General features: G+C 39.3%; 1 protein-coding gene and 1 pseudogene across 1 annotated transcript; one reads left to right on the forward strand and one right to left on the reverse strand.

Moving 5' to 3' along the window:
- Nucleotides 1-1,116: 1,116 nt before the first annotated feature.
- Nucleotides 1,117-27,369, forward strand: Gca (grancalcin). Its single transcript, XM_041631560.1, has 8 exons — nt 1,117-1,244; nt 8,960-9,127; nt 16,029-16,098; nt 21,678-21,721; nt 21,992-22,139; nt 24,893-25,006; nt 25,309-25,367; nt 26,225-27,369. Exons 1-8 carry the CDS (start codon nt 1,218-1,220, stop codon nt 26,249-26,251), a joined length of 657 nt encoding a protein of 218 aa, XP_041487494.1. The 5' UTR covers nt 1,117-1,217; the 3' UTR covers nt 26,252-27,369.
- Nucleotides 5,712-7,027, reverse strand: LOC121433215 (annotated as a pseudogene).

Genomic DNA, 27,369 nt, shown 5'->3' on the forward strand with positions numbered 1-27,369 from the left:
CTGCTGCAGAAACTGGCGCTTTCTCAACAGGAGGCTGGATATTAGCAACTTGCTTCGCCTCTTCTGATAAAATAGTTTCACAAGGTCCAGAATGTTCTTCGGCCTTAGTACAGCAGAGCAATTATTAAATTACTCAGCTCTTCAAGGCTGATTTCATCTGTTAATACTTAAACATTTTTTGATGGTTTTATTTATTTTTTAAACTTAGGGCTTTCCTTTTTCAGAAAGAAATCGAAATGGTATAAACTCCGTCCTTTTGTTTGTAAGCTAATTCTAACAGCTACACTGTTCTTCTGAGTTCTAAACTTGGAGACAAGAAATTCATGAGTTTCAGAGAAAACCAGGTTGGTCGTTGCTTTTTGTCAAATGATCCAAAAACCAAGATGGACTCTTGATGTTTATAATCAGGCAGCACGTCTTGTCTTAAGAGATTGCTCAAAAGTTGAATCACCAGTCAACAAATAGTGTCAGACCCTAGGCATAGTAAGTATGTAAACAGTTTCTAAAAGAAAGGAAGGAAAGAAGGAAGGAAGGGAGGGAGGGAGGGAGGGAGGGAGGGAGGGAAAAGAGAAAAATAGAACTGTATGTGGTATTTGGAACATACACGATTTTTAAAATCTGTTCAGAAATCAAATTCAACTAGATATCCTGTATTTTTATTTGCTTCTTCTGGCAACTACGGCCACCGCTAGGAAATTATACATAACCTTTCTCACATTAGGCATCAAATGAGGCATCACTATGGTCATGGTTTCAAAGTTTTGATGCTGCATCCACGCTCTATGGAAGTGTGTAACTGCAGTTTCAATTCTCTGGTCAAAAGAATGTACGTATAGGTGAAGTCATTGACTGGTCGGCTCTGGGTTTCTACAGAGGAAAGAAACTCTAGGAGTTGATGGTCTAGAGAAGCTTTCCACAGACGGGGAAATGATTGTGAAGGAGGTTTCTGGTAAGAACTTGTAAGAGCCAGTTAGAGAGATAAACCGTAATCCATGAGACAGACCGCAGCCAATCACAGGCGAGGCGGGCGGGGCTTGACTCCCGGCAGGGGCGGGGTCGAGTTCAGGGGCGGGGCTCCAGAGGCGTAGCCGGCTCCCGGGAGCCGAGGCGCGCGACACAGCGTCCAGACCTCCGGCACCTGTCGCACACCTGTGGCCTTCCTCGCAGCAGCGCTGACGTTGACTTACCGGCGACTCGTGACTTTTGATCCGCTGGCCATGGCCTACCCGGGGTACGGAGGAGCGGTAAGTCCTCGCGAGCCGTGGCGACCCTGCGGGCCGCGTCGCGGTGCGGAGGTCACCCTCAGGGCCGGACAGTGCCCGCTCTCTGGTACCAGGCGACGCCGGGACTCTGCGTGGTGCTGAGAAGCTGGGGCTGGGCGGTGCCCTGCGCCCCTGGGAGAACTGCTAGCTGGAGTCTGATCCAGAGCATCGGGATCGTCCTTGTACAGCCTGTGATGCGAAGTGTGTGTGATTTGTAAATTTTGTTTTCAGAACGGAGGGACCAAATACCACGTCTTGTTCCAGTGACCTTTTGTGATTTACCCCCAACCCAGGCAGTTTTTCTAGCGATTCTCATCCCGGGTTGAGTTTTTTATAATTGCTTTTTATAACCACGTCTTGCTTTTTAAGTTGCTGGTGACTAAATTGAGACGTACTTTCTCAGTGCTTCTTAAACTTTGCTGTAGCAACAAGCATCATCTGATTTTCCAGGCTTGCTTTTGGAGGGAGCCGGGTTAATTCCTCTCACGTAGCTTTATGCTCAGTACCTCTGAGACCTACGTGTAGCTATCGCAACACGTGAGTAGCTCTTTCCTCTTTTGAAGGAAGCCAAACTTTGACTCCGCCCATCAGTGACCTGCAGAGTAAGGCCCGCTATCAAATGGGGCTGGGCAGTGGTCCCTGCAGTGGTACAGAAGAAAGCATATTTTCTATGACTATTCCTATTTGTTTTTCCCTAAAAAAGAGAAGTTAATGTTTTGTTACAGCTAAATAGGAGTTGACATTGGCATGGGATTATGGTCCTCAGACAATTTCTACCCCTGAGAGTGATGATTATTTTTAAAAGTAAGTCTTAGTTCCAAGCCCTCAGCTTCAACACACACATTACCAAAACTGATTTGCTTGAACTCCATGAACTTTTCAATACGTATTCCCTGTTAGTTCTTTAAATGTACTGAGAATATCTTTAAGGTAATATTTTTCAGTCCACACCTTCATACTTGTTTGATTTAACAAAATAGAAAAATGTTCGGGACTGGAGAGATGGCTCAGTGGTTAAGAGCACTGGCTGCTCTTCTAGAGGACCTGAGTTCAGTTTTCAGCATCCACGTGGCAGCTCACAACTGTCTGTATGTAACTCCTGTTCGGGGCATCTGACACTTCGTACAAACGTACATGCAGGCCAAACACCAATGTCCATAAAATTAAAAGAAGAAAATGTTCTCTGCTAGATTGTACATCTTTATCTAATAAAGTACGCAATTCATGACGTTAGGAGATGGATTTCTAATAAATTTCCCTTTGTTTAGTGATTATTTATCAAACATAGCCGAGGATGTAGCACAGTTGTTGGCATGCTTTCCTGGCATGCTCAAGGCCCTGGGTTGGATTTCCAGACTACATAAACTGGGCCTGGTAGCCTGACCTGAAATCCCTGCACTTCGGAGGTGGGGACAGGAGTACCAGGACTCCAAGGTCACCCCTGGTCAGAGCCTGTTCTGAACTGCCTGAGAGAGACTTTGTATAAATTAGTATCAAACCCAGCTAGAACAAGCTGAGTCTGGTAGCTCACCTCGTCCTTCTAGCACTTGGAGTCCAAGGCAGAGCTAATGAGACTTTGAGGCTGTGGCTGTAAAGGGTTTCAGCCTATCCTGAAGCACAGCACAGAAACTTGTCCTACTGAAAGTCCCAAGGCCAAAATAAAATAAGAATCGTCAAGTTGCATAGTTTTTTTTATCATATTTTTGTCATATTTTGTATTTCCGTACTAATAAAATTATAACATGACCCAAAGGAATTTTGATACTCATTTTGGTCATAGGAAAGAAGTTACATGCCTATGGTATTATGAGTATGAGAGGAACATCTGTATTTTTTGTAAATTTTAAGCATTAAATACATAGACATGTAGGGAATTCAAATTGTTTTTTCAGAAAAGATACTAGACTACTGCCTCTAAAGTTCTATAGTCTTAATATGTAAGTACACTTGGATATGAAATTTATTTTAAAAACATGTATATGCATAAGCTCTATGAAGAACTATGTAGAAGTTCTATAATAAACAAATTCACTTTTTAAACAATATTTTTAACTGATGAACTACAGAAGAAAGAATATGACTTGATAAAATCTGTGGAACGCCTGTAATATTTTTATAGCACATTCAAGCCCTGTATTTGTCTTCGCCTGCCATTCATTTCTTAGTTGATTCTTATAAATTTGCCAATTATAAACACAGATTTTACCTCAAACCCAGTCCTGAGGTTGAGTGCCAGGAAAAACAAAGGACCAAATTTTTATCTTGACATTATGGTTTTAATTTTTTAGAAGCTGTTTAAAATGCAATGCCCAACAAAATGGGGCAGGGGTACAAAACAAGCAGACAGAATTGTTTGATTATGTGTAATAATCATTCATTATATGAGAAATGTATTTTAGGGTGACATCTAGGATGTAGTTGCTCTGTGGGTTTCCTCAATAATTAAAGTGACTTAAACCAACACTACCAAAAGTAAGAGTACTACATGAGGAGGCACACATTTACACTTTTGCTGATCTTAAAAGCAGAAGGAAAAATAAAATTGTATCAAAGAGTATGTGCACATCTTACATAGTTTCCATGAAACTACCAGTGGCATCTGCGCAATGCGTCTGTCTCTTTTCCTAACTGCATGACTCTCTGCCCACAAAAGGAAGATGATATTAAAACAATGGTACTGGCCGGGTGGTGGTGGCACGCGCCTTTAATCCCAGCACTCGGGAGGCACAGGCAGATGGGTCTCTCTGTGAGTTTGAGCCCAGCCTAGTCCACAGACTGAACACCAGGACAGCCAGGGCTATACAAAGAAACCCTGTCTTGATAAACAAAAAGTAATTGTGCCAAACTGAACTATTTGAGTCTGGGTGCCCCACATTTGGGGAAAAATATACGTAGTTCAGGAGCAGAAACTCTAGAATAGAAAGCAGCAAAGGCCAGTCAAAATATAAAACCATAGTACACGGTTACATAACTTTGAGACATACATAGACTGCAGTCGTTAAAGAAAGGCATCCATCTGATTCTACAAGGGAGAAGTTTTTAAAGTTACCCACTGTGGTTTATGACACACACACACACACACACACACACACACACACACTCATAGATACATGTATAGAATGTGTGTTTACTCTAATTAATTTATTTGTCAATTTTCCCAGTTAAATTTTTGTGGATCTCCAACTTCCAGGAAAGAAAAACAAAAATGTCCTCTTCCCTGAAAGTTTCCACTCCCCCAAAGTTAAAATATACTTATACCAGGAAAGATTTCAATGCCTTTCACTCAAAGACTCATTTCAGAAATCTTGTTTCACAATCCATCCCTTAAATAAAATTACTGGAATTTTTCATTTTTGAGTGTATATTTTCAGTTTGCCAATTGTTTCAAGAAGCAAGTATTTTTTTAATATTTAAACTAACTGCCGCAGAATATTTAACAGAAAATATAAACTCTAGCTCCGACTGATTAAACAGAAAATCAAAACATGAAAAAATTCAGACATTTACTCCAACTGTAAATTCTATGTAAAATGTAAATTTCAGATTTCAAAATAAGGAAAGATTCCACTTATTCTATTATAAAGATCTGACAGTTGATAAGGGGAATGTGTATATGAATAGTTGCAATAAAAATGTTAACCTGTTTTTCAAAGAAAAACGTATCTAACTATACTTCTTTGTCCCTTGAATTTAATAACTTTATAATTTTCTGGCAACATTTTAAACAGACTGGAATATCAAATTGTACAACAGGAAAATGTCCATCAAAATGTAGCCAAGAAAAATTGTATAAGCCTTTTTCTAATAGTTAAGAAATATATAAATGGCTATGATTCCTCTATTTATAGAAACAACTAATACAGTCTTTATAAATCTGCCATGTATAAATGCCTGCACAAATAGAAACATTAATCAGAGTCTGTTTTTGAACCGTGTGTGGGGCCAGCAGTTTGTATCAGACCATGGCTTAATATGGACCCGCATGTTTAAGAATGAAGGAAGGTCCTCCAGCAACAATTTGTGGGGGAAGGTGACTAAGTGATAATAGTACTTAGGATTGAAAGCTTGCTGCAGAGAACCAGCTCAAAGATAAGGCTGTGCAGGTTTGGGTTGCTGTTCAAACACAGTTCCAGCTTCTCTGGAATACCAATTTCTTCAGTTGGTATTCCAGAGAAGCTTTCAAAGGACAAGATGTTAGAGATTAGAACCAGCTCAAGATGTTAGAGATTAGAACCAGCTCAAAGATAAGGCTGTGCAGGTTTGGGTTGCTGTTCAAACACAGTTCCAGCTTCTCTGGAATACCAATTTCTTCAATTGGTATTCCAGAGAAGCTTTCAAAGGACAAGATGTTAGAGATTGGTAAGGTGTCCAGTGCTGCTGGGAAGAGTGGTCCATTGGTTTTTTTTTCTTTTTGTTGTTGTTTTTTGTTCACTTTTTGGCAAAAACTTTTTTTAAAATTTTTTTGAGATAAGCTGTTTCGTTGTGCAAGGATTCCGATTTGTTCTCTAGATCCAATTCTCTTAACTTCCTAAGGTTTCCAAGATTGTGAGGCAGCATCCTTGCAAAACTATTTAATCATAGTAGAACCTCAAAAGAAACAAACAAACAAACAAAAAACCAAAAAGAACAACAACAAAACCCAAATCCAGACACATCCACTGGAACCTTGGTAAGCTAGCTAGTGCTTAAAGTCTATTCTAACGTACTGGCCTAAGTTCCAAATCTAAAAGAAGTGCTGCCAGCTGATTGTCATTCATAATCAGCTCAATTAATTTACACTTTAGCTCTGGAGAGAATTCCAAAATAAGATCTTGTTGATTTGACTGTGTTTCATGTTGAGGGAATGAACTGTGGAAAACTGAGATGGACCATCCACGGGATATAATTGGAAGTGATTTCTAGCTAAGGTCCAGCTATTCAGTTTTACGAGACTGCATAAAAGACTCTCGGGTGTAGTGTAGAAGTTACTGTTTTCTAATTTTAAATCCTCTAATTTATGGCATTTGACTGATGGATGATCTGGGTATTCCCGACGATCTCAGGCCAAGAGGGTTTAAATAGGTCAGCTTTTCTGTTGTGTGTGAGAGGTCTGCTCGTTCTTTGTGCTGCAAGGCGAGGTTGGTTATCTGGATATAGTTTCCAGTCTCCTTTGGAAAGCGTTCATGTTGATTATGATACATGCAGCATGACGGGGTTACAGCGCTTGCCAATTTCAACAGTTAGTTTAGGATGTTGTTCTCTTGAGTACTAGATGGATGAGTTCAGGCAGATTTTTGATATCCTTTCCACAAAGATATAGTGTGTTGAGCGAGTTTGACTTAGACACTGTTGAGAGAATTCCCCTCAGTTTCTTATGCTGTAAACCAAGCATCCGCAAACATTCTCCAAGTTACCAAGAATCAGGCAAACTGATCAGTGAACTTCCACGGAGAGCCAGTGTAGGAGATTTGCTAAACATCCCTTCCCTGCTGGGAGAGTCTGTATTTGTTCGTGTATGAATAAATTCTGTAAATTGACTCAACTCTTTGATTGATGGTAGTGGCATATGTATAGGCCTCTTGAATAAGTTCAAGCACATGAGTTTCCTCCTGCCATTAATAAGGTCCTTAATGACTGGATTTTTTCCCCCCAGTCCTAGGTTCTGGATTCGGTTATTTGATGGTATTGTCAACTGGAAAATTTACACCCAATTGGACAGCACTGGAACACTCCTTGCCACCTCTGGCATCTCCTTTTGCTTTTAAGTTTTTTTTTTTTCTTTCCTTTCTTCCCCAAAACCTCTAAATGTTTTTTTTTTTCCCCTCTCTTTCTCTTTCCTTGGTGGATTGTACTTGGGGATCTCTCTGTAGAGTGGTTTTCTTTGCCTAAGCTATCTTTCACACATGGTGACTCAGGCTTAGACAAATACTACATGAACTTGGTTTATTTGCCAGTGTTGGGAGGGCTGGAGAGAATCGCTCCCAGGTTAAGAGCAGTGGCCGCTCTTTCAGAGGGATTAAGATTTGATTCCCAGCACCTACAAGGCAGTTTACAACTCTCTGTAACACCAGTTCCAGAGGATCCAGTGCCCTCTTCTGGCCTCTTTAGGCACCGCACATGTAGAACCTGCACACATGCAGGCAAAAACACGCATAGACATAAAATCAAAATAAGTTAATTTTTAAAAGTGTTGACATAAGGGACTAATGAGTTTGAAGCCACACCCATCTGTTATTTGTTGGGTCTAAAAGCACTGTGGCCAATTCTGATGATTCATTCCACCTGGTAAGTAGAGCTGGGGCTCAGGGCTTCATGATCCCCCTTCCCAAGTGCATTCCCTACAGTCCTGGCGCGTCCTTCATGCCTTAGATTTTACCGCAGCCCAGAGGTGCCTGAACATTCTATAGCAGGTTCCAAAGTCAGCCTCTGTTCCTCCTCATTCTTGTAATTTTTTCCTCTCTCTGCCATCTGGCAGTCTCTGCTTGTGCTGCAAAGATGCAGGGCAAGACAGTTTGTTCAAAATTGAATAACAAACAGCCCTGATGTGTCTTCCTTCTCTGGACTCATACAAATGCAAAGTAAAGTGCTTTCCTACGGCATTCATAGCTGTACCAAGTGAAAAGGGAGACTCCATAGGCGTAATAAGACACACAGCCGTGGATGGCTTCAGTGGTCACACTGAGTTTGAGTACCTGGCCCTTCGGGAATTCTTGAAGTCTCGGATCCTCAAAGGCAGAAAGAACAAACTACTTCCATATCTCACAGTATGGTAGATTTTCATGCTGGCTTGGAATAGGACTTTGATTGGAATCATCGTGTTATTTTCTTCTGGTCACCATACATTTTTGAAAAAAAAAATACATCTCTTACAGTGGAGAGTGCTTCAGCTCTGTGATTTCCCATGCTTAGGTCATAGTTTGGCTATACTTATCTGATTTTCAACTAAGCATACACCTAGAAATGTATTTCTTAGTTTACTATAGGTGAAACCCTATGTTTTACTCTGTTTATATTTGCTTTTAGTTTTGCTTAAAGTCATACACATTCTTCTTTTAAAGCTTTGGTTCTCAACCTGTGGGTCCTGTCTCCTTTGGGGGTCAAACCACCCTTTCATGGCGGTGGCTTAAGGCAACCAGAAAACACAGATAGAACATAGACATTTACATTATGAATCACAACAATAGCAAGGTTACAGTTATGAGGTAGCAATGGAATAATTTTATGGTTGGGGTCACCACAACATGAGGAACTGTATTAAAGAGTCACACAGCATTAAGGTTGAGAACCACTGTTCTAAAGGTTCTTAGAGAATAGGGGATAGGAAGAAGGCTCAGTGGTTAAGAGCACATAGTACTCATACAAAGACCAAGCTCAGTTCCCCATACCCACGTCAGGCAATTTATAACTACTGCTCCAGGTGATCAAACATTCTCTTCTGTCTTCTGTGGGTACCTGCTCACACGCACAGCCCTTATAGACGTTAGAGGCATGAAACATCGTTTAGACTTCTTTTACTGTTGTTACGTGAGTAACGTGCTGATGAGCTGTTTTAATAAAGACCTTCTAGCATCTTGTGGTTGAAACTTTAGTGACGATATGTTTGGAAAATTTGGCCACTAGATTTCTTTGGTTTTAGTTGATTTCTAATAAATAATTTCTTTTAACTTAAGTTTTATAGCTCAGCTTTTTATTAACATCCTCATCTTTTCCCTCAACAGTTTGGAAACTTCGGCGGTCAGATCCCTGGGATGCAGCTGCAAATGGGCCATCCGATGCCAGGTCCCAATGTGTTCGCTGGTGGTTACCCGGGGTACGTGGCCTACTCTGACAGCTACCCCCCTGCTGATGACTCTATGTGGTCTTTCTTCACAGCTGTTGCTGGACAGGTGAGGTGATAAATCTTTTACCAAATACTAGTCAATAAATGATTTCTGTTTCAGAGACGTGCCAACTGCTCCTACTTAGTGTATCATTAAAATGTCTAGAAAGCTCATGTCTTAAACTCAGGTAGAATAATACTGTTCTTGAGATCAAAGATGAGAGTAGCCATAATTGCTTCATTTTTTTAACTTTATTGACTTTGCTCTTGATAGTTTCACGCGTGAATGATGTGTGTTCATATCGTATTACTCACAGGTACAATATTTTCAACTTTGGCATCAGTTCCATTAAATGTAAATAACGTGTATCTCAGTTAAAACATACGTATGGCAAGGGATGTGATCGGAGATCAGTGCCACTGTCCTGCATCTATTCCAACTGAGAAATTGCATGTGTCCTCACAGATGCCGTTATATCATTTTTGGTGATGTATGGTTTAAGTTGATGGCACGTTTTCTAGAAAGATTATCAAAATTATCATGTTGAGGCTTCTTCAATTTTTTAATACAAAAAATGAAAGCAAATGTTTTCTTAATGGCATGCTATACTGTTAGCTGTTAGCTTCTAATAAATTTGAGTACGTATTGCAACCCGGCTTTATTATGACAGCAGAGGGGTTTCTGGCCTGCCGATTCAGGTCGATGACTTCCGTCCAAGCTGCTCTAACAGTATGTGACTGCAGTCTTTGGGAAGCGTTGCTGCTGCTCTCACTGCTAATGTACTTCACACTGCTAATGTAAGTCACACAGTTTGTTCTTTGTAAGTGCTTTTTTGCACAACCTCCTGTAGAATTTGAAGTGAAATTAAAAACGCATGCCTCAGCTGCGATTTGAACGTGAGTACCCTCACAGGCTCATGCGTTTGTACAATTGGTCTGCAGCTAATGGTGCTGCTTTGAAGGTTGCTGGGATGGAGATATAGGGCCACCGGCGTGGGGCTTCAAAGGTCTACTGCCAAAGCTTTCTGCTTCCTGATTTGTTAGGATATAACAAGCCATATGAAAACCTCCTCTTCCATAGATGCAGCCCAAGTCACCATACCTTCCTGACCATGATGGACCCTGTCCATTTAAACTGGGAATGAAAGCAAAGCCTCTTGTATTTTTAAGTAGTATTGTGGCACAGAACTGAAGTAATCCACACAGTATTAACCTTACTTGTATTGGTTTTGACTGCATGTGGTATGAAAGAGAAGCTGAATAAATATTTAGAATTAGAGAATTTACAATTGTGATTTTATGCATATTAAAAGATGGACCTATATAGATTGTGCATAAATCACAAGTGTATTTTATGTATGGATACATGCATGTATTTATGATCACCTTTATATTGCATAAATACATGTCTTTGTTTCCATCCATGTTTCCTGACTCATAAATCGGTGGCCTAGTCAGACAGAGAAGTTACAATTTCTATTCTGTCAGGCAGATTATAGAAACCCAGTCTTGTCTTCATATTGCTATAAAGAAATTTTCTACCGTACTTTGTATGGTGATTTGTCATAAGACCCACCGTTCTTCCATGTGCTGTGGATGCAGCAAATACGTGAGCTCAGAGAAACACATCTCTAAACGGAGATGCAAAATATTAAGAGATGCCTGTTTCTTTCAAATATCATATTCCCAAATTTTTATTTTTCCTTTTATCTTCTTTTGGCCTTTGCCAAAAATGAATCAAATGTTTTCTGGTAGACTTGCATTACAATATGAAACATACTATAATAATTTATTTTGTATGGTTAAGTAGACCTTAAAAATTATAAAGTCACAGTTATGCCTTACTTGATGATAGTATTGTGCTCTGGAAAATTAGGCAGAAGTAAGCAGAGGATGAGACCAGATGCCCACACTCACCTTTAAGTGACCAAGGACCTTACTATAGGTCCTACCTTCTCTATTTCCATCTGCCTGGGGACCAAGGCTTTAGCAATTCATCTCTGGTAGACATTCACTGCAAACACAGTACATACTAGGTGATAGTACTCTTTCAGCTCCATTGTCATGTTATGGGCCTCCACCTTACATGAGGTCCATTCCTGACTGAACTGTGTTATGGCAAAGGACTACATAATTTAATAGTATGGTTCTTCTAAAAATAATAAGCATTTAAAATAAATAAAAGAAATCTAAAGCCCAATTCTTGGATTCAGGATATGGCAAAGATAGTTGTGTGGCTAGTTTTATGTCAGGTTGTCACAAGCTAGACTTATTTGATAGGAAAGAACTTCAAATGTGTGGGATTCCCCTCTCTATGCTGTGAATACCATTGGTGTAAGGAATCTGCCTTGGCCTGTTGATAGGGCAGGCTAGAGCTAGGTGGGGAAAACTAAACTGAATGCTGGGAAAAAGGAGGCTGAGTAATAGAGAAACCATGTAGCCCTGCCAGAGATAGATGCTGGAACTTTATCCAGTAAGCCAACAGCCTCATGGTGATATACAAATTAATGGAGATGGGTTAAATTAATATGTAAGAGTTAGCCAATAAGAAGCTAGAGCTAATGGGCCAAACAGTAATTTAATTAATACAATTTCTGTGTGGTTATTTTGTGGCTGAGCTGTCAGACTGCCAGGAGCAAACAAGTAGCCTCCTACAACACAAATGCCTCCATAAGATCTGGCTGGAGAGCATTTTCTTCATCATTCATTGATAGGGACGCCTATGGTGGGTGGTGCCATCCTTGGGCTGGTGGGTCTGGGTTTTATAAGAAAGCAGGTTGTGTAAGAAGTGAAGAGGAAGTCAGTAAGCAGCACAGTGCTCACCATGGCCAATACATCAGCCCGTACTTCCAGGTTGCTGCCTTGTTTGAGTTCTTGTTCTGAGTTCCTTTGATGATGAACAGTGAAATGGAAGTGTAAGCCAAATAAACCATTTTTTCCCCTAAGTTGCTCTCGTCATGGTGTTTCATCACAGACATAGTAATAGTACCCCTAACTAAGACAATGCTGATAGTAGTGGTATTTCATATTCCAATTCAGTAGAAGAGAGGGGAAGAGGGAGTGAGAGAAAGAGATAGAGGGAGGGATGGAGAGAGAGAGTTGTATGTGAACCCACGGTCTTAATGTATATTAGACAGGCAAACATTTTTTGCTGTATGTTCATATATTCAATTATTATTGGGGTGAAGAATTTATGATTATGTCTATAGAATATAATAGGATGGTGCATCAAGACTATAGGGTAGAATCTCAAGTAGAAAACTACGTCTAAATTGGGGCAGGCTATCAGATGGTGACTTGTAAATTGCAGTTGTTGGAGAGGGTTGATGATGGAAGGGATTAGCGATATGAAAGAGAACCGTGCCCTGAAAATCCGCTTGTTGGACTGAAGACAAGGAGAAATTCTCCCTTGGTGCTAGCTCCGGTCTGTAACCATCCTATCTTTAATAGCAGTGGAGAATGAACTGAAGTAGGTAGCATTTCATAGAGCACCACCAGCATCTTACATTCTGTGCTTCACTTGAGTGCCCTTTAGGTCCCATTGCTTTTCTAAGAACAGAGGCTTTGTACAGATTTACTACACGTGGACAACTTCCCTTTCAGTCTGTACTAGAAGCTGGAAACTCAGGGCTACAGAAAATATCCATTTGCTGTGAGATAAAAACAGCCATGCGGATAGAATTTCTTTGGAATGCTTTTCCAAATAAAGCCTTGCTGGGGGACTGGCAAGATCAAAAAGTCCCTGATGACCTGAGTTCAAACCCTGGGACCCACATGGGAGGAGAGAGGGCAGACTCCCTTCCAAAAGTTGTCTTCTGTCATTCATGTATGCTCCATACACCATTACAAAATACAAAATTGAAACATGACAATACTTTTTAAAGACCTTGTTAGAAGACAGCCTTGGCTATTTTTGGCTCATTATTCCTACCTGGAAAGGAAACGGGATTTGAAGGTAGAGCGGCCATCTGTGGCTTGGGCACAATACACTTGAGATAGACTTTTGGGTGGAGAATGTGAGGAATGCAGAGGTTGATGGTACAGTTAAGTCGCCACATAACCTTGCACTCAGCCCTAGATTTCCTTTATGAAACAATGAACTTGTATTGTCATTGCTTTATTTTTTAAATTTACTTTTTTTAAAACAGGGTCTCACTGGTGGTCTTGAACTCAGAGAGCTAGACTTGCATTTAGCTTAAGTATTTCGTAAGAGAATTAAATACACCCTTTCTCTCATTAACACATTTCTTAGTTGCCATAGAAGGTCACCTAATGTAAACTTCTGGTGTAACCTTTAGTTGTTGCTGTATTTTTAAGTCATTTGTCTTGAATGCACAACTTAAAAGCATTTTTTTTTAAACTAGTAATAAAAACAAATGAAGCCTTAATTTTTTTTAATTAAAGTGGCTTAAGAACAGTGTGATGAGCAAAAGTTCATTTTTCTCAGCTTTTAAGACAGGGTCTGACCCTGTGCTTACACTCAGCTCTCTCTCATTTGCCTCACTTCCTTGCTGACTCTGCTTACATGTACAGAGCCTGTTCAGCCTGTCTGATGACTTTATGTTTGTAAAACAGTAAAATATAGACCGATTAATTTGTCATGGTTAAATTTGCATGTCTTAAGGAATTGGGTGGAAAAATGTAAATTTGAAAGACAGGATTGTGTACGTAAAGGGCTTTTCTTCTATTTCTCCAAAAGCTTCGTAAGATGAAGAATCTACATCTGCTCCTGTTGTCATCAAGGTGCAGGAGATTGCTTGCAGTCCCAGCTGCCCAGCAGGCTGGCCTAGGATGACCAGCATGCCCAGGAATTTGAGCCTAGCCTGGGCAGCATAAGAAGAAGATCCCCATCTCAAAGTGAAGTAAAACTTACAGCAAATAAAATGTCAAATGTGTTGACGAAGTTAACAGACAAGATTTCTGAGTTTTCAATGGGTGAAGCCGTAGCTTTTCATAGGCAGGGTACATGTTTCTAATTCTAAAGCACAGACTCCTTTTGGTACACACTGTATCTATGCAGAGCAGTAGTGAAGAAAGCAGGGGCCATTGTGCATAGAATGAACAGTTTAACTGTGCTGTGTGGTAGACTAAGTTCAGGCTTATTTAATCAGACCTGTTTCTTAATGTTCACTCCACCGAGCAGGTAAGACCCTCACACACGTGTTATGTTCTTTAGCTGAAATTCACAATACTTTTTTCTAGGTTTCTTTTTCAACCAGGTTTGCTACTAAAGTAACTCCATGCCCTACAAAGTTTGTCTTCTCTGTTTAGAAGCATGAGCAATATGTAATTGTATTACATAGTTACTATTTAATAACCTCCTCTGTGGGGGTAGGTGTACTTGTGTGCGAAAGTTGCAAGAGGGGATGGTGCTGGGACAGAAAACATCCGACTGCATAGGATTTATTTCTTATGATTTTAATTACAGTGGGGAAAATTTTCCATATATTCACATTTTTTTTTCTGGACGGTTTTAAAGCTGTGTTTCCTGTTCACTGAATTCTGTGTGTCCTTGTGCTGCCTGAATATTGCACGCTGATTTGTTAGTGGGAAGAATGGTATTTTCCCACTTACGAGTTAAAGAGAAAAACAATTATAATTGTTATTGTCAGTGTGTGTGAGGACAGCCTTTAAAAAATCCAAAGGAGGGGAAAAGGCTACAAAAAATTCTTTGGTGTGCAGTAGTTGACCACACCTGGTGTTTGGACTTTCAAGACCCTGTCCTGACTGTAGAGCTGTCAGATTTGGGTATAGAGGCTTTTTGTTGGGAGCACAGCAAGAAGGTTGTTGAGCCCACAGATCTCCAGAGAAATCAGGAATGCTATGCACACAGGATTATCTTTTCCAGTGGGAAAGATGAAAAACCTGTTCTTCCATCCAGAAAGCTGAGATTTGAAAGTGATTAACAGCCTGTTGGTTTAGGCCATATAGAGCTCTTACAACCAAGACCAGAGTGGCTAGTAATCTAAATGACCCTTATAGCCAGAGGCTTCCTGAAGCTCCCACAACTAGAGCCAGAGGCAGCTAAGAGTCCAAATGACCAAGACCAGGCCAGGCCCTTAGGTCCTTAAGTCAATGCAGGTAGCCTATCTCTAGAACCCATCTTGGAAGAAATGAAATGACAGGTACCCTCAGCTCAGCTGAGTTTCTATGTAATTACGCTTCCTTGTGCAAGAGGGATTGTATTACACTGAGATATATATTACCAAATTATACTGGGCTTCAGTACATTGGGAATAAACCACCTGTTATTGAACTACCCAAACTATGATCCAGATTGACAAAGTTAATCTGCACCGGGTTTTTATTCTTATCTTTTTGTGGGTTTACCTCTCTGCCTGACACCTGCAGGGACCCCCTCAGTTCTTACTTCTTATTTCTGTTTGCAATGCATCAAGCAGCTATTCATAATTTATGTTTCTTGAAACATAATATTGGCTTGGAATGGTTTCTTCAGGATAGACAGTTATTGGTAGTGTTTACCTGAGCGGAATGTGACAGAAAGACCTTCTGATGTCCATGTTATTGGAGAAATACTTTTTTTTAAGGAAGCCTCACTCTTAAAAATATGCCAGTTTGTCTTCAACCATAGTTTTAAGGATAATTATGGAATTTTTAATTTGGCAAGCACCCTCCAGGTACAGCAATGGGGCTGTGAAAGGAGCATCGAGAAGCTCTCAGGCAAGGATAACCATGAGTAAAATAACTAAGCATTTTTGCATTGTTTTGACCATGAGAAGACAAGAGCGTTGTTCTGCATCTAAGACGCAGGGAATAGGTTCACCAGGTTACAGGGTCCGTGGTGTGCCTTGGCTGGCAATATTTACCTTGTGAATTTTGTGGTTTATACCATTTTGAAAATTAGTATTTCTTAATGGCCTTAGAGCAGCATCCAGTGAAGCTTTTGATGTCCTTTGGTACCACTATACATTAAAACCCACATTGATGTGTTAATTTTTTTTTTGCAGGATGGTGAGGTGGATGCGGAGGAGCTTCAGAGATGCTTGACCCAGTCTGGAATCAGTGGGACTTACGCACGTGAGACCATGCATTGTTTTGTCTTCTCTTCCCCATCGCACAGGGGAAATTGAAATCCATTCCCAGCATTTTAGTCCCACACCTAAAATCATAAATATTATAAACTCTCCATTGATATACTAAGTTTGAAGGATCAGATCATTCTTCTGTACACGGTATCATGGAAACAACTGTTCATGCACATTCCTGGCATTAACTACTCAGGAGAGACTTTGTTTAAATGGTCGAAAGTAGCTATTTTCAAAATTTCCTTCTAGACCTTCATTTTACTACTATGCAGTGGCAGCCTTGTGATTATCAATCATGATGTCCTGCGGTGAAAAATGAGTATTTTACTGTCTTCCGACCTTAAAACCACTCCACCCCTCCACGTGAAAACTTTGCACCATTTACCCTGCTGACAGATTATAATACTATGGGGACCGTTGTCAGCACTTACCTATCTCTATTGTCTACACATTGCTTATAGCTTTGTCTTGTTTCTTTTTTGTGTAGCCTTTTGTTTTTCCCAGAATTCTCAGTGGTTAGTGGATGGAGGGGTCCAGTAAAAAAACTGCTGAAATGGCTGCTCCATTAAGAGAAGATTTTTATTGTGGATAAGAGAGAGAAAATATCCAGAGCAGAGAGGAAAAAAAAAAAAGACACTGATCATGGTCCTGGGCTGTTTGTGAGGGATGGAAGAATAGCAGGGAATAGAAAGAGTAGAAAAAATACAGAATAGGGGGTGGGGTGATGGGGGCTGGGAGCCTGGGGGTGGTAATGGAGATATTAGAATTTGGGGGGGGGGCAGAAGGAAAAAATTTGTCCTTATATGGAGAACTGATGGGTATCTGGGAAGAGAGAAGCCTGGGGAGGTGAGAAGGGCCCCGGAAAGCTACAGCAGGTAGTTGTGAATAGTCAGGGTAGGTGCTCTGATAGGCAACCACGGGACTATGTCCATGGAGAGCCGGCCATATGTCCCTTCTACAAGAGGCAAGGGAAGAAACTCTGTTTGGCCCATGGGAGCATGTTTCAGAAGTTCCTGAAGCATGGCTGGTTTTTATTTAAAGGTCAGAAATCCTTCTATAGTCCAACTTCAGCTAAACCCAGACTGTCATTTCTGGACATATGCGCTGCCTTTTGGATTTTGGGAAATTGGTGTTTCCTTGGGACCTGGCAGCTCGGTATTGCATCCCTCTGGTTGCCCCAGGGCTTTCTTACAGGCTCTGTGTTTCATGGGTGGGTTTCATTCTTTCACCACCATTCTGCAAGCTCCTTCCGCTCTAGAGCGGCATCTCCTGGTTCTAGTCTTTCTCTGTTGTCTAATGTTTTTAAGCTCAACCTGTTACTGCATTGAGATATCATATTGCATTAACTGGCTTTTTTTTAATGTACAAACTCTATATACTTATGCAACTGAAATTTTTAAATTGTTTTTATTGAGCTATACATTTTCTCTGCTCCCTCCCTTCCTCCCCCTTTCCTTCTCTCCTCTCCTGTGACGCCCCATGCTCCCAATTTACCCAGGAGATCTTAATCTTTTTCTCCTGCCTATGTAGATCCATGTATGTCTCTCTCAGAGTCCTCTTTGTTGGCTAAATTGTCTGGGGTTGTGGACTGTAGGTTGGTTTTTCTTTCTTTGCTTTATGTCCAGAAGCCACTTGTGAGTGAAGTAGCTTTTAATGAAAAGGTACACGGATAACAACCAATTTTTGAGACTTTAAGTGTCTGAAAATGCTTTCATTTTGTCTCAGTCATTTGAATGTCTGCTTGTCAAGGGCTGTTCTCCATTATAGCCCATTCCCGTAAATAATTTAAAAAAATTTCTTCATAGAGCAATAGGTAGCATCCACCACAGTGGCAGGAAAGGGACTGGGAGCTTTAAATGCTCCTGCCAGCTCCTGCCATTGTTTTTCTTGCCATTTTTGCACACTGTTGGAGGGGGCTGCTTGTTCGTTCTGGCCGCCCAGAACTGAAATAATCAACAGAAACCATATTATTTAAACCACTGCTTGAACCATTGGCTAACTCTTACATAATAATTTAACCCACTTCTATTAATCTATGTATCACCACGTGGCTGTGATTTACCAGCTAAAGTTTTTGCGTCCGTCTCTGGCAGGGCTACATGGCTTCTCTCTGACTCTGCTCTTCTTTTTCCCAGTTCCCCTATATATCTCTGCTATAGGGCCAAAGCAGTTCCTTTATTAATCAACGGTAATCACAGCATACAGATCAACACACATTTTCAGAAGGATTTCTAGCCTCAGCTGCCATCTCTTTCTCACCTTCCTGAGATTTGTTTTTCCTTTCCTGAAGCTCAGGGATCATCCTGTCCCTCACAGGTCCCTGTTGCTCTGACATTTCACAGTGTCATGCCTTGTGGCCTTGCATGGGGAACTGTGTGGGTGTATTCAGTCTGGAATCTCTTGTACTTTTTTGCTCTGGGAAATTTTCTTCAGTTGTGTTTCCTGGGGCTGAGTCGTCTGTTCTCCTTTTTAATGAAATGCCCTCCGCCTTCTTTTATAAACCTTCTGTGCCTTTCATTGCTGGTGGTGTGTTTTGTAAGCGCTAAGAGCCTCTGTTCGTTTTCACAAATGTTATGCTTCCTATTATCTCTCTGAAACTATTACTATGTTCTTGCGTGGCCTTTCCTTCCTCAGCAGTATGTTTATTCATCAGCTTATTTGGTCATCTCCCTTGTCATTCCTTGGGTGTCTGATGACACTTGGTTGCTCATGTCTCCCGGAAATGCGGAGTATAAGTAAGTCCTGGACTTGTTGACTGTGGGCTGCTTTGTAAGGTGAAGCTGGGCAGTTGGACTGTGTGGTTCAGGTGTCACTGTCATGGGAGATTTCCTTTGTTCCCTTTGGGCTGCCTTTTCTGTTGTTTCAGGGCTCCCAAGTCTGTGCAAATTTTTAGTTGATCAACTCGTGTTCGGTATAGTTCATTTCATTGTGCCTAGTGTCCTAGAAACTTCTCCAGAAAGCGAAACTCCCGCTGGGTGAGAGGGTAGGTGTGACAGCCATCCAGAGAGAGGCAGAGAGGGACTGGGTCTTCACAAGCTCTTAAAATAGCCCTTCCCTCAGCTCTCTTTTTAGCTCCACCTTCTCACACATGTTCAGAAGCTGCCAAATTCTTAGACATTTGGCATCTTTCCCAAGGTAACTAAGTTGTTTCTCAGCATTTCTCTTTATGCACAAACATTAAATAGCCACTTCCCTTGACTTTCTAACTTGCAAAATATTTTTTTTTCTGTTTTTTCCTTTTCCTCTAAAGGTTTAAGACTTTACCAACCCCCCCCCCAAAAAAAATCTGTTCACTCCAGTGGGTTGTAAGGAGGAAGAAAAATGTGTCATTTTCTGGATAATAGGTCTGTCTCTCCACTTTATAAAAATATTTATTCTTTAAATACCTAGTCCTATCCTGAGATTAGGATATACTTAGTTGTTGATTTAATTTTTAATTTTTGTTTTAATCTGGTTAGATTATCCCACTTCCTGAATGTGAACCAAGTCAAATTGAAAAAAAGATGGCACACTACATAATTTTTTTGATGTAATTTTCTTCAATTTTTAATAGTTTACTCATGGAGGAACATTAGGCCCCAGTTTGGGTGGTTCTATCTACTACCTTCATGAATTCAGAAAACCACTTTTTTTTCTTGGCTCAGATTTCTTTATCTGTAAAATTAGGACTGCTGTACATTTGGCGTGTTTGTGTAAAAGCATGTAACCCACTGTAATGGCTAGTCTTCACCTCAAGCGTGGCTGTGTTTGGGGTCACCTTGGACCCATAGCCTGATGAGTGTATTAGGGCATTTCTGGGAAGACCCACACTGGGTGTAAATGACACACCTCATGGGCTAGAGTCCTAATGAAAGGAGGAAAAGGAGAAAGCATTGATTTCCCTTTGCTTCTGACTGCAGACAGAACGTGACCAGCCACCACTTGCTCCATTCTTTGGGTGTTTTGTACAACAGTGACAAAGGAATGCTCCCACACTTCCTGACCAGCAAGTCCTCACTGAGGGCCTGATGAGTGTCGTTCTTAGCACGCTATAACCAACAACCCTAACACTGACACCACCCTGAACAGCTAAAGAAAATCAGCTCTTGTTCCTAGCAGAATATTTTATGCTTTTTCTTTAGGTATTTTGAAATTTATCTCCTTTAATTGGCTTTAAGGATTTCAAAATGTTATCAAGCAATATAAAATAAAGTGAATCTAAATCATTTTTCACTATTTAATATCAAGGAGATAAAAGAATCCTATAAACTTACCTGAATTTTGCTAACATATTCCTATTTTAGATAAATAAACCCAACTATTTGAATATAATTGTATTAAAGGTTGGAAAGACTGAACGTTTTTTCTAGGGTCTTCATTGTAAATAAATATGGAAATGTCAATGTTTCTAGCAACCCCATTCTTTTCAATTACTCCTTTTATTTATGATATAACTGCATAATTTCCTGTTTCTATTTTCTCCTTTTAAGCCTTCCCATGTTCTCCTCCATGTACTCCTCCTTGCTCTGTCTTTCAAATCAGTCCATACATATATGTATATACATATATATTCTTAGACTCATAAACAAATCCTTCTCAGTCTGGATGGTGTTGCTTGTATGGATGTTTTCAGGGCTGACCTTTTGTACTGTACAATCAACTTACGAGCTCTTCCCATGGAAAGATGCTGCTCCTGCTCTCTGCGTTCATCACTTGCCTGGAGATCACGGCATGAAAATGGGGGAAAGAGACTAGAAGCCAGAGGATCAGCGGGTTTGCTGTGAGAGAGATTGTGTCTCCGAGGAATGGCGGACACGAGCCCCAGAATTTCTTTCCTCACGTGGCTTGTAGTGGTCTTCCTTTCTCCCCTCTTAAGAGAAGACAGCTGTCTCAGCTCAGCGGCTCATGCTTCCCCACCAGACCTCTTACTAAGCCCTCACGTGATTCACCTGTACCCTGATCTCTTTTCACCTTGAGTCTTTTGTTGTAAAGCAGAGTTCAGGTTGAGGAAGTGTTCCACTTTCTTTTCTGCTGTATCACCACTGGGAAGTTCATTGGTTTACAGTGTAATATTCAAGAATTTCTTTGTTTGGCCTTCTTTGCCTTCCTGACGTCCTCTTACGTTATTCCCTTACCTGTTCTCTAAGCCCTGCACAGCTTCTGGCTTCTGAGTACATAGCAGATATCCAGGTCAACCTCCCTCTCTCTGTCTCTGGTGGTTTAAAAACTGAAACCAACTTTCTGCCCAGACTCCTGGCAAAGCCAAGTGCCTGTAAAGTGTTCATCATGTTAACTTTACGCTACTCCGTAACTGCTCACCTGGTTACTGACCTCAGTTAGTGTCAGTAGTTTGGAGAGAGTCATTTTAAAATGTATTTTATTGTTATTATTCTAAGTGTTTATCAGCCAATAAATATTTAATATAAATATTTACATTGGCATATAAATATTTTATATTTAAAATAAATATAATATTGTGATTTTTATATTGTTTGCAATTTTTAAAAATTTTTTGAAACTGAAGATTATCCTGATGTTTTGTAGATAAAACTGAGAATAATATAATATTTTAATACTGAATATCTTTTGCAGCCTTCAGTCTGGAAACCTGCAGAATTATGATTGCCATGTTGGATGTATCCTTGAATAAAGATAGAAAATATCTTTATATTATAAATATAGAGTTATTGCTTTTTTAACATTTAAGTCAGTTATTTTAGATCTAACTGTATTTTGTAAGATCCTGCTTAAAGTCTATATAATTACATTTTCACACAGCAATCTATTCATAGACTGGATTCTGCTAGCTAACTATACAAGAATATGTTCTTTTTAGTGATTTGGGGTGTAGAATCAGATAAATTCTCTCGGCTACCAAAACTTATTTTTGTTAATAAAACTGTTAGAGAGATTATACAGGAAAAATGGGGTTCAATGAATTCAAGGAGCTTTGGGCAGCGCTGAATGCCTGGAAGCAGAACTTCATGACTATTGATCAAGACCAGAGTGGCACAGTAGAACACCATGAGCTGAGCCAAGCCATCACTCTTATGGGTAAGAGCGTCCTTTAGAATCCAGAAGAATCATCTTTGCTCATTGATCAAGTTATGAATTTTTTATATTTATAAAAGATGTGTTTATTTTATTTTATGAGCTTGAGTGTTTGCCTGCAAGTCTGTATGTGTACCATGTGTGTGCCTGTTGCTCTAGGAACCCAGAAGAGGGTGTCAGATTCCCTGGAACTGGAGTTGCAGAAGGTTGTGAGCTATCATATGCATGCTCGTAACTGAACCTAGTTCCTCTTGCAAGAGCAGAAAGTGTTCTTAACCACTGACTGATCTTTTCAGTTTACAAACTGTGAATCTGAGTTGTTTAATTTACTAAGTTTCCTGTTAGTGTGTTCCCTAATTTGGGCTCACAGTTGTAAGTAAATTCTGATCCAAGACACTAATACAATCATTATTGTTGTTATTTCTTCACTTTATTGTCGTATTGAAGACTGAACCTCAGTCTTACATGTTTGAGACCAGCACAGTGTCTCTGAACTCCAGTCCTTAAATTTGTCTGAGGTTTCTTCCAAAGGCAATCTTTCATTCATTCTTAATTCCTTGCATCTAATTATCATCCCTAATGTTAGCATCCACCACCTGCATTCCACTAGTTTGTAATTTGGTGGACTCTTTAATTATTCATGAAAGACTTATCTCAGTCAACCACACATGTCTGTATCAGAGTCTAGCTTTTCAACTGAAAGAATAATTTGTTTCATTTTTCTTCTTTGTTCTCACGCAATTTAGAATACACGAGATGCATTTCAGTTTAAAAGGTGTAACTATTTTTATTGTACTTCTTATAGGCTAAGGTTCTTGGTTCACTTGCAAAGAGTGGTTATATATACATACATACATACATATATACTTAATTTGCTAGCATGTAATGCGCTGGTACTTTCCCTCTTTTATCTGCCCCTGTCTGTCTCTCTCTCTCTCTCTCTCTCTCTCTCTCCTCTCTCTCTCTCTCTCTCTCCCTCCCTCCCTCCCTCCCTCCCTCTGTCTCTTTATTGTTTAGGCAGATTATCACTCTGCTCACTCTATAACTCAGCCTCATCTGGAACTCACTATGTATGTAGCCTAGGCCTGCCTCTAATTTACTGAGTTCCTTCTGCCTCCATCTCCTGAGTTGTAAGTGTAGGCCATAATTTATGAAGTTTTGCCTAACTTTAATTAGTTTTCTTCATTTTCTTATCTTATAATTTTGTGTATGTTATTTATAAACAAAATGTATATACATAAAATTATCTCTTTGAAAATTAAAATGTAAGCTCAAGGCACATGGGTTTAAATTATATGCCAAAAAGCTCAAACTAGGGAAGATTTTATTTTATTTTATTTATTTATTTTTTATTTTATTTTATTTTATTTTTATTAAAGATTTCTGTCTCTTCCCCGCCACCGCCGCTAGGGAAGATTTTAAAATTAGTTATATAAATAGGCATTTTGTTTTTGTATCTAGGGAAAATCCTGGCTATATAAATATGTTTAGCTGTAGATCCATAATAATAATCGATTCAACTCAACCTTTTATAGTGTTATTTAAAAAAAAAATTAATGTAGTATTTTTTTCCCCCAAAGTAAAATGGTTCAAAGGGGTCAACCAAGTATCCAAGTGTAAGAAAAGATTTTTCTGAGGCCTGCAAAAGCACCTAGTGCCAAACTGAATGGCCTAAATTTGATTCTCAGGGCCCTTGTGGTGGGAGGAGAGAGCTGACTCCTGCCAAGTTGCCTTCTGACCTACGAACAATTGCTGTGTTGTGTGTGTTCCCTCAAACTGTAATGAAAGATTTAAGTGTTTTCAGACTGTTCCAACTTAACACCTTCAAATACCTTTAGAGTTATTCAAGTTACGGCAACATTTTAGGAATTGTATTCATACCACTTTCACGTGGTCGACTTGTGTGTTTTGGTATGACTCTTACTTTAAGTATGTTTTCTGGGAGATATGTATATATGTGTGTGTGTATGTACATATATGTGTATGATGTATGTACATACAGATATATAATCTCGCATATGTATCTTACATATATGAAATCATATATTATTTTGTATATATGATTTATTTTGTTTTTTGTGGTGGGAATACAACCTAAGGAAGTTCCCTGACCCCAAGCCTTATGGGTTGTATTTTACAATAACTACAGATGGAGTTTTTCCTTCTGGTACTGATTTTTATCTTTATCTAGATTAGTGTCATATATATATATATATATATATATATATATATATATATATATATGTATTGAAGAAAGGGTTTCTCTGTTTAGCCCTGACTGTCTTGGAACTCATTCTCTAGACTAGGCTGGCCTCAAACTCCAAACTCAGAGATCTGCCTGCCTCTGCCTCCTAAAGGAGTGTGCCACCTTTGCCTGGCATAAAAATAAATATATTTTAAATGCCAGAGGAGATAATTGTTTTCTTTCTTCAGAATTGATTGTGTTACAAAGTTAGAATTGTGTCAGCTCTGTACCACTTGGTGGAATTATTAAGAAATCTCTTGACTTAGCATTTTTAATATTAATTTAATGTGTTTTAAAAATATGCTTTTGAGGGCTTTGTTTCAGAGGTGGAGTTCTTGCCTCTTTCCCATGTGTAAGCACTTATAGTCAGTTCCCAGTCCTGCCAAAAATAAATAGGATATATTTTGTGTAGAAAGAAATTTGAAAGTTATTTCTTTTTCATGATTTTATTAATAGCTGTGTTTTGGGTATTTAACGTTGAAGTTTTCAATGTGCCAATCTTCTTCCTTAGGTTATAGGTTGAGTCCCCAGACACTGGCTGCTATTGTTAAACGCTACAGCAAGAATGGCAGAATTTTCTTTGATGACTATGTTGCCTGCTGTGTGAAACTTCGTGCCCTGACAGGTACTCAGCATTTAAAAGTGGATTCAATTTATGTGGCCATTTTTCTTCAATAGTGTCTTTGTTTCTTTTAGCAAATTATAAGTGTTTTCTCTTCTTTATTCACTATAATATCTAAATAGTCTCAAGGATTTAAAATGTGAATATAAGTAAAGAAACATTGGAATCTCTGAATTTTAGAAAATTTATATATTTACGGTTCTTAGAATGTTAAGACACTTAAGATAGGAGCAGTCTTAGTACCAGGCACTGGGAATTAGTGGGTTTTCAATTAAAATCCTAAAACATCATTTTTGTGTGTAAAGATTTCTTTAGGCGAAGAGATCACTTGCAACAAGGGATTGTGAACTTCATGTATGAGGATGTAAGTATTCTGAATACACTGTAACATTTGTACTTCGTTGTTAGCTATTGAAAAGACATTAAGTGATGGGACCAGCAAGGTAGCTTAATATGTAGATGTTTGTCACCAATCTTATATCCTGAGTTCCAGTCCCGGGACACATGTGATGGAAAGAGAAAACATTCTCATGAAAGCTGTCCTCTGAGTTCCACATATGTTTCATGACATGGAGGTCATGAACATGTATGCAAGTGTGTACACACACATACACACACATGCACACAATCAATTGATAAATATATAGATGCAATAAAATGTTGAAAACCAGTAATTGATCCAGAGCACAAACCCTGAAAATAATATCTTGGCTGGCTACGTTGTTTCCCACATTTCTCGCTAATGCAAATGTAAGGTTATTATTGTTGGTATACTGTAAAAATCGCATGACACATGTTTGGAGTTTTTTTTCCAATAATTTAATGGTAATCACTAGCATTATTTTCATGAAGAGTTGTTAACTTGAGTTATCTTTTCTTGAGAGAGAGAGAGAGCGAGAGAGAGAGAAAGAATACTTTCAGTGACAAAATATGAAGCTGCTCCTCTTTCAATTCAAACATTCCTCATGAACCCACTTCTAGTTGTTCCTAATTGAAGCTAGTGGTTTTCATGTGTGCTTCGGTGCTTTGGAAGTTTTGTTCTGGATTTGTTATGTTTCTTAATGGAAGGTATATGATAGACAATACTTTATTGATATATATGTGTTTGAATTATAAGTCTTAAACAGTTTCATTTTCTTATAGTAAATGTTCTCATGGAATACAGTTCATTTAAAACAAAACCACTGTTGTTGACTTATGATAACGCCCCTCGTGTCTTAGTTTCTACAGGGCACTATGACCATTTGACAGCGTAGCAATGAAAAAGTGAATACTGAAGAATCCTTCTGCTTCACTGAAACAGACTGGACTACCTAAAACTAGAAGTTTGATGAACTTTTTTGTATCCCTTCCTGTTAAAGCTCCGTCCCCTTCCTGTTAATTTACCTTAAAGCACATTTCAATGCAATAACGTTTTTATTTGGGATATATTATTTTTTGGAAAAGTTACGGTGTTGCAGATATATGCACGCCATCTTGAAATGTTGCTAATGATATGTAGTTGATTGATATCAGCGCACCTGAGCCTTCGTTTTTTAACAATAATAGTGTATAGAAATGTAGTTATATGACAGATTGTCTATGAAGCCAAGTAGCAAAAGTCTAGATAAAACTTAATCATGTTATCTAAAGGCTACAAGTTGTACTTCTGATTTTGTTCACGTCTGTGGCTGTTTCTGGAAGTAAGTCAGTTAGAAGGGACATCTGCACATTTTCTGGCTTTGGCTTTGATTACCCCACCAGAGAACATAACCTCATGTTCTTGGCCTATGAATAAGAAATCTGTAGCTCCAAACACTATTTGAATTTGAGTCTGTCAGCCTAAGATAGTAGGTATTGTTTACCTTTTTTATTTCATTGTTTATTTTTCTACAAAATATTTTGTTGTCTTCCTATTTTCTTTTCTTTTTTTTTTCTTTTTAACATCTTTGTTTCTGCTTAGCTTTGTTTTGTGAGACAGGATCTTTCTAGATGGCCCAATAGGTCACAAACCCATCGTCCTCCTGTCTTGCCCACTTTGTGTGTGGAGGTTCAAGGCATGCAGACGTGTGCCTGCCTTAAAATTTGAAAATGAAGATATCTTTCTCTTTTCTTAGCAGTGGCATAGATAACCTAAAATGTCCTCTTTTTTCAAAATCAACCAGTTTTGGAGGATGACACATTTTAGTGAAGTGTCAGCACTTATTCTTGTTTCTTCTTTAAACCCGTGCTGCCCCTAGGTGATGGCGACAGTTTATAAAATGAGAAAAAAATTCATGTGATCCGCTACTGTTCAGGAATTCTGTGTTGGATTAATGGCATGAATGTGTGTGCGTGTGTGTGTGTGCGTGTGTGTGTGTGTGCGTGTGTGCGTGTGTGTGTGTGTG

Source organism: Microtus oregoni, unplaced genomic scaffold, assembly GCF_018167655.1.
Source record: "Microtus oregoni isolate MIOR12 unplaced genomic scaffold, Mior012 000037F_ref0000500, whole genome shotgun sequence".
In the NCBI taxonomy this organism is placed as follows: Eukaryota; Metazoa; Chordata; class Mammalia; order Rodentia; family Cricetidae; genus Microtus; species Microtus oregoni.